Source organism: Gavialis gangeticus, unplaced genomic scaffold (genome assembly GCF_001723915.1).
Source record: "Gavialis gangeticus isolate Ggan-Ray unplaced genomic scaffold, GavGan_comp1, whole genome shotgun sequence".
In the NCBI taxonomy this organism is placed as follows: domain Eukaryota; kingdom Metazoa; phylum Chordata; order Crocodylia; family Gavialidae; genus Gavialis; species Gavialis gangeticus.
The window spans coordinates 84,758,596-84,766,595 of NW_017729031.1; the positions used below are offsets into that span (position 1 = coordinate 84,758,596).

General features: G+C 43.6%; 1 protein-coding gene across 2 annotated transcripts in view; it reads left to right on the plus strand.

Annotated features, from left to right (window-relative positions):
- CUNH21orf58 (chromosome unknown C21orf58 homolog) overlaps nt 1-4,013 on the plus strand; it is a 57,852-nt gene extending 53,839 nt beyond the window's left edge. The window contains exons 8-9 of one of the 2 annotated variants that reach the window (XM_019523299.1): nt 1,394-1,461; nt 2,905-4,013. In XM_019523299.1, the coding sequence (XP_019378844.1) occupies nt 1,394-1,439 (46 nt within the window). In that variant the 3' untranslated portion in view covers nt 1,440-1,461; nt 2,905-4,013. The remainder of the gene's footprint in view (nt 1-1,393; nt 1,462-2,904) is intronic. The other variant, XM_019523298.1, reaches the window with a different exon arrangement.
- Nucleotides 4,014-8,000: the final 3,987 nt, after the last annotated feature.

The window sequence follows — 8,000 nt, forward strand, 5'->3', positions numbered from 1 at the left end:
CAGCTCTGGTCAGGCTGCAGCTGGAGTACTGCGTCCAGTTCTGGGCTCCGCACTTCAGGAGGGATGTGGACAACATGGAGGGGGTCCAGAGGAGGGCCACTCGCATGATCAGGGGGCAGCAGGGCAGGCCCTACGAGGAGAGGCTTTGGGACCTGAACCTGTTCAGCCTCCACAAGAGAAGGCTGAGGGGGGATCTAGTGGCCTGTTACAAACTAGTCAGAGGGGACCAGCAGGCATTGGAGGAGTCCCTGTTTCCCCGAGCACTACCAAGAGTGACTAGAAATAACGGTCACAAGCTGGCAGAGGTTAAATTCAGATTAGACATCAGGAGGCGCTACTTCACTGTCAGGGTGGCTAGGATCTAGAACTTCCAAGCAAAATGGTGCTGGCTCCTAATCTGGGGGTCTTTAAAACAAGGCTAGACAATCACCTTGCTGGGGTCATTTGACCCCAGTACTCTTTCCTGCCATGGCAGGGGGTCGGACTTGATCTGCTCGGGTCCCTTCCAACCCTACTATGAAACTGTGAATTAGTGGAACCACTGAAGGCCATAAAAAAGGAGAGAGGGTTGTTGTTAGCACTTGTAGAATTAACATTTTAGAAGGAATCAGGTAGATTATCATAAGCCATGAAATCAAGTAACTCGTTCACTGATGCCTGAATAGAAATACTACTCCTACTGTCAGGTAGTTGGTTTTAAAGTTTGGTTGGACCAGGAATCAAAGGTGGGGTGGTGGTGGTGGTGCAACTGTACCACTGCAACCCCCCTCTCCCCTCCCTCCCTGCCCCAAATATGCCCCTGGGTATAGACAAACACACATTGAGCAAGAAAGAAGGAAAGGACCACACATTAGGTCTTCTACACGAATTGGCTCTATGCTTATTTATGCCTCATGGTAAATGGAAGCTAAACCATGGTAAATTGCTCACAGGAAAAGAAGGCTGGACTACTAGTTTTCATTTGCCATGGAGAAAGTGTGAACTTGAGCAGCTACCACAAAGCAGCTGACGCACAGTAGAGCTCCACTCCCTCAACTCTCTCTGATTTGTTCTGTTTGCTTCCTAAGACATTCTACTTTAAATCACACCTGTGTTAACATTGCTATAGGCTGCTAGATTGTTTTCCCAGCCTGGATTATGCCTGCTCATCACCTTCAGGGCTATCCACTCAGTGCTACCTCAGCACCCAAGTAATGGAGAGGAGACTCTGTTGTAGTAGACATCATGTTTTGTATCCCTACAATGCTGTAGAAACATTCACCAATCAAACATTTGTAAACCAGACTGGTCACTAAGTAAAATATTTATTAAAAAGCAAAAAGAAGTTATTCCAGGAATGAAGATGAGTCATTGTCATAAGCTCATGCCTGTAATTTGCTTTTCTTTTTCCAAGTGTAGGAACCAATGGACTTCTCCCCAGGCTGCCCCCGGGTTTGTAGACCCCTCAGGCCCATAGCAAAGGTAACCAACCGGCTCTTTCCCAGTACACCTCCGTCCTATGTACTCCATTCTGTTTCATCTTCTCCTTACCAGATACTGCCAATGGCAGCACATTCTACTGGGGCACTTTATGGTTGTAAATAAATCTCCTCTGGGGACTAGGTTTTAAATTAAGGTATAGACAACCCAGTTATCCCTCAGCCTGGACATTGTTAGCCAGCTAGTTCCTTATGAATGTCTTAATAGGACCTTGTGGGGAACTTCAATTGGGAGCTGAGTGCAGAGAGGGCAGTGCCTTCCCATATCAGCTGAGGAAGTGGGTATCAAGGCATACAGCTGGTTGTGAGATCAGTGGATTAGCATGTTGAGGTTAACACGCAACAAACACCACAGGTAGATTCTGGCCCCAGAGATGAAGTTTTTGTAGTGTGGAGTTGTCATAGCAAGTGGATCTCAGTTGAACAAAATCTTTGCTTCTGTGCCACTTCTCATATACTACATTCTCTTTGTAAACAGAAGTGCAACGTGGAGGAAGCTGCATCCCCAAACTTAGAACAAAAGGATGGTGTAGCAGGGCACTCTGGTACACCTGCCACTTAAAGGGGAGAAGCTGCCTTAGCAGCTTCCAGGTGACATGGGGGCTGATTTGGAGGCTCACCTGACCAAAAGAGGACCGGGCTGGGGCAAGATAAGATCAGTGCTTGGGCTGGTGAGGTAGTCTAGCCCTGAGAGCCTGAGGAGTGAGTTCTCTGCAGCAGAGAAGAAGGGCCCCTGAAAGACCAAGGTAGGCAGGGGAAACAGAGCAACCCTGCAGGCTGGAAACAAAAGACTATTACCCCAGGCAAAGAAGAAAGGTTGTTATTGCAGGGAAGTGGCCTTTGTTTTATGTTGATACCAATGTTTGAGGTGCAAGCCTGAGCCTGATGGGGGCTATAGGACCCTGCAGGGGCACAGGCAGGCTGAGAGGGCCTACGTAGCATAAGGGGTGGATTGAGACTAGTGGGATCTGTGACTAACTATTGACCAGTGGTCCCCAACCTTTGGTGGCCCATGGACAACAACAGTTAGCAAGTGATGCACTGCAGATAAAACCATGCCTTGTTCTCTCAGTTAACTTCTCTTTTAAGGTATTTCTTCCTTGTGGTTGTGGGTAATGTTGGAGGATTTGGAGGCAACACATTATTTGCAAACCATGGCTTAGAGACCACTGTCACAGACAGAGCTAAGCCCTATGTGATGCAGAGCATTTTCAGCTCCCACAGCTGCTGATACAAGTGGTAGGGCTCACTACCTCCCAGGTTTTAGCCTATAGGGATTTGGCCAGAGATTTTTAAAAGCCTTTCCCCTCTTTGCAGTTAAGGGTCCAGTGCTCCTATGCACTCTGAACTATCCCTTAATAATTACAAGAAGCTCAGGCTACTGGTTATTTCCATACACATGAAAGCTATTTTTTGTCTCTTGCAGGTGACTCATGATGGTACCTGACCCCCACAGAAGTTGGCCAGCATTTCACTGGAGTAAATGTTCTTTAGGATTCTTTCTTTAAAATCTGGCAGATGGGCAACCTGATGTAGAAATAGCTACATCCCACTGGTGAAAGAAAAAGAAACTATGGAAATGCAAAAATAATCTATGGAAATGCAAAAAACTTAACATGTACCTTTGGTCAGCTCACAGTGTCCACTGTCTAATCTCACAGTGTTCATCTGTCTAATCCGTCTCCTCAGCCTATCACGCCTACCACTGAGCAGCTACAAATAGTCACCACTTTTGGAAGAAAATTTCAAAATGTTTTCTTCTGCTCCCCACTACATGGAATTTCCACCCATCCCCTCACTCAAATTCTGTAAGCCTAAATTATCGAGACAGTTCTGGGTCACCAACAGAATTAAAAATCCAGAAACTCCTAATCCACCATGATTAGAATCAGGTGAATTGTTGTCTAAAAGGGTGCCATATCTTTCTTTCAAAGTTCAATTGAGGGAAATGCCCATTAGAATACAGAGAGTGGCCCTGCCTGTTAGGGAAAGGACACTGCAAATACAGCACAGAATTAAAAAGGAGACCTAATACACCCTGTTCTTTGTATCTTAAGTATCCTCAAGTTAAAGCACCCTCCTTTCAGGTTTCCCTGCTTTACACTCAGCACTCCAGCAGAGGGTAGACAGACACCAAAGTAGCAGCAGTCTTGTAACTTTTAACATAATGGCAAGCAGATGAAATGCTTTAAGAAGCAGCCCTTTTAGTGAAGGAGAGGCTTTCACCTGCTTCTGCTCCCACTATCTCCCATTCTCATGTTGACAAAGGGAGTAGAGCTGGGGAAAAGGGACTGGCATTCCCTATTATTCTTCCTTAATGTAAGAACACAGGATTTTCATAATATCCAGTTACAGATAGTGAATAGGTTTTTTTCAGTCCACATTTTATTGTGGGCCTTCCATTTCCTTAGCAAAACTGCATACACCTACACACCTTGTGTCCTTTTATTCTTCTTCTGAATCAGCGGTTCTCAACTTTTTTGGATTCAAAGCACCCCTCACCGGACTTGAGGCACCACTTTGTAAACTTTTGTCAACTGCCTGGCACCCAATATTCCAATATTATAAAAGCCTAAGGCTGGCTGGCTGGCTGGCTGTAATGATTTATTTGCATTCTGATTGCCTGACAAACAGCCAATCAGAGCGTGAAGAAGCATTCTGACAGAAGGCAGCCCACCGCCATGACGGTGGGGACACAGGAGATGGAGTGCGGGGATGAGGCCCCTGCCCCAGTCCCTGGAGGTGGTGGCAACAGAGTGGATAGAAGAGGGGGCGAGGCCAGGGGAAGTGGGCCCGGACCCCAAGCAGCAGGAGGGAAGGGGGAGCAGGCCCAGGGCTCCGTCTCCACCCGCATTCGTGATGGGCAATGGGCTAGTATATAAATATATATCAAATAAGTTTTTGACATTGGGTGCCACACAGTTCACAAAAGTTTACAAAGTGGTGCCTCAAGTCCGGTGGGGGGTGCCTTGAATCCAAAGAAGTTGAGAACCGCTGATTTAGAAGAAAAATACAATATAAATATAGAATAGAAAATAGAAAATATATATAGTGCTTACCTTCTTAAATGGGGGCTGGGGGATTGTCCAGGCAGGTACAAGCCTAAACTGGGTTTATCAGCTTAGTTTATCTCCTCACACTTTGTAGCACCCTTCAAAGGATTTGGCAACACCCCAGCATGCCCCAGGATCTTAGTTGCAAATCACTTTTCTAAGCTATAGACTTGCTGCAGTCTCCCCTTCAAAGTCACTTCCTTGCAGTTCAAATTATCTGCCTCAAGAGGGCTGTGAGCCTCAATTCCTCATAACTAGGCTATATAATTAGTGCCACCCTGTGTTTCTTCTGTGACAATATTATGGAAATAACATAAATCAAGCAAGCTTTCATGTGCATTACATTATTTCACAAACTTTTCTTCATATATTCCTCATATAATTCAGGGTCAAGTTCTTGTAATTTTTTTTTCTGGAGTATTCAGGAAGATACTCTATTACGCTTTGTACCTGTCCAAACTTAAGTGTTCTTCAATCAGATTTTGGAAGTTCCTTCCTCCCTTTCTTTTCCATTAATCTGAGATGCCAAGTTGTATTCCAAGTCCCTCCTGTCCCTATTTTTTCATTGTGTTCTCAGATACTCTTGAAGAATGTGTTTCTTAAGTTATACCATTTTCATTTGTCAATTTGTGTTCACTGCAAAAAAAACAAATACTTCCTTTAAAACACCTTCCCATTTGTTTTTCTTGACTTGTCTTATCTTTCATTTATGTTGGAGCAATCTGGAAGGGCCGGGTTTGAGGTTATCTCATTTAGCATTCCAACATCATTCTTGCTACAATGTTTGAGTATGCCACTGAAATCAAAATTGAATATCAAGGCATAGTTGGCAAAGTATGGATAGAAATCCTTCTGGCTTGAGACAAAGGGATATGCTCTACAAGATGACAATTTAAGTAACTGGATTTATCCAGAGTGGTTCTGAAGAGATAGTGGAGGTAAATTGCCCCTGATTTGGAAGCATATTCAGTTCAGCATCCCTAGAACTACATTAAAGGATTAAGCAGCTAAATTTGGTGTTGTTAAAGAGATCTACATAACTTGGGAAGAAAAAGGATTCTAAATTGTATTAGGGACCATATTTTCCCATGTATTTTAGGTACAAAATAAGTTAGTTAAGTGCACAATTGTCAGTTTGTTGTAAAATTCAGCTTTTTTTTTATTTTGAAAAAGCAATTCCAGGTAGGCAAGTAGATAGAAATCAAGTTGCAGCTCTAGAGAAATCCCTCATTTACCTAGGCATCAGCACAGTGGCTTTCCAGTTACAAGCATCTCTTCCTTTCCACCATCTTTACAATTTCCATTAAAATTCCTAACACTACAATCATAGCAAAATTAGTTTGTTATTATCTGTTCAAGCAAAGGAAGAAGAATGAGCAGACCCATCAGTTTTCCCACATGAAACAGCAGTTTGCATATTCTGAATGTTATGGAAGCACTGGAAAAGATTTTCTTATATTATATACCCATTTTGATCCCCAGTTTCTGGATCCCGGGTTTTTTGTATATACATTGCTGGTATGTATAAACAACTATGCACTCCCAGCACTGCTCCTTTCCTAGCACTACCTCACTCTTCTTGTGGATGGTACCACACTCAGCTGAATGAAATGGACTACCAGCTATTTCAAGTATGCTCAGATACCTCCTTTTCTAACCAGATGCAAACAGATGGCTATCATACACAAAGGACTCCAGATGACCAATCAGTTCTGTTCTACATACCACACAGCCTAGTTTGACAAACTGTATTTCATTCTGTCTGAGAAACTGAGGAACCACCTTATCAGTGTTTTATACAGCAAACAGGAACAGATCAACCTCAGGCTTGCAGAACTAACAAATAACATACAGAACCACTCTAACATAACAGCCATTTACCAAGAGGAGATCTCTGCATTCAGCCAAACGAATCTTATCACAAACACTTTCACTCCCTCACAGAAGATGAAAGAAGCAAGTGCTACATAAATAAGACTATATAATTAACATGGTGACAGAGTGGGGTAAACTACCTGGGACATAAGTTTATCACTCTATTCACATATTTCTCTAGATATGTGTTTTCCAAATCACTTCTGTCTTCAGGACTGAGGACAGCCTATATCCCAGCCCAGAAAGAGCTAATACTACACCCATAAGTCTGTTTAGGGCACAGTTTAATTCCTTAAATACTGAGTCACATAAACAACAGTATTCCTCTAACGAGATCAGACTGTTAGAGCCCAGAGGCCTCCCTCTTGCATCTCTTTTCTTTACTCCAAGATCAACCACCCTTATTTTCCATGAAGTCTTCCTTCACCTGAGCTATCTCAAACCTTAGAACTCATCTGACTCCCTGCCCAGGTGGACCTGAAAATTAAGCCATGCTAGTTTATCTCAGGCCCTCTGGACCAAAAAGTGGCAGACAATCCAGCTATAGTAATGTTCTACAAAAGACAAGTGGCATCATGCATACAGTATTTTTTCAGATTTGATGGAACAAAATCATAAGGTAGAAATTGCCTCAGCGCTCCAAGCTTATGCATCACTGGTATAAAATGAAGTTGTAAACATGTCAAGCATCATTGCAGCAGGTTATACATACATTTGGTGAACCACCATCCTTGTGGAAAGAGCTGCTGAAGAGACCAGAATTGCTCTGGAATAAAGTGCTCATCCTGTTGCTTAGGGTGATCCAACTACAGCCAATACTGGCACTATAGTTATCCAGATTACACTGAATGAACTGCTAATTTAGAAGATGTCCCTGGGATTCTTTTCAGTGTACCTCCCTGAAGGCTGCACACTGCCCTGGCTGCTGGAGGACAATGTTTCCCAATAGTAGAATATGCTGTTGTGATAGTCAGATAGGTGACCGCCCCCCGCCCCCCAATAGAACCACTGACTTTCCCCAAAAGAGCAGAATTATCTTACACTGTTTTAAAGCAGATACAGATGAAGGAAATGAATCAATCAGTAACTGAAAAATCAAGCACCACATGCATATAGACAACACAACAGACCTCAGCTTTGATGAAACTGTCATAATTGTACTGACCTGGGCACATCCTGGGAACTGCAATTGGTTCCTGGTTTCCCACTGGCTCTGGAGGAAGTGATTTGGACCCATGTGCCAGCTGTTCTGCCCCTTTTCTGCAAAGGCTGTTCCATTTTGCCCTGCTATGAGCAATACTGGAAGCCAGAGGGGAGGGGCTTGCAGGTTCTGTACTGACCCAAAAGTAACCTAAGAATGGCAGACACTTTACTACGTCCCAGAGACTTAACAGAAACACTGACCTTATGACTGCAGCTTTGAACAGCAATGAAATTCTTCATTGCCACAGAGAGAAACAAATATGGCTTGTGTGTATCCAAGTAACAAGAATCCTTTATCTCCTCTTCCCTTGGTGCCTGAGCCAACACATCCTGCAGTCAGTGGGACCCCTTCTGACTTCAGCAATTTCATAGTTTCATAGTTTCATAGATT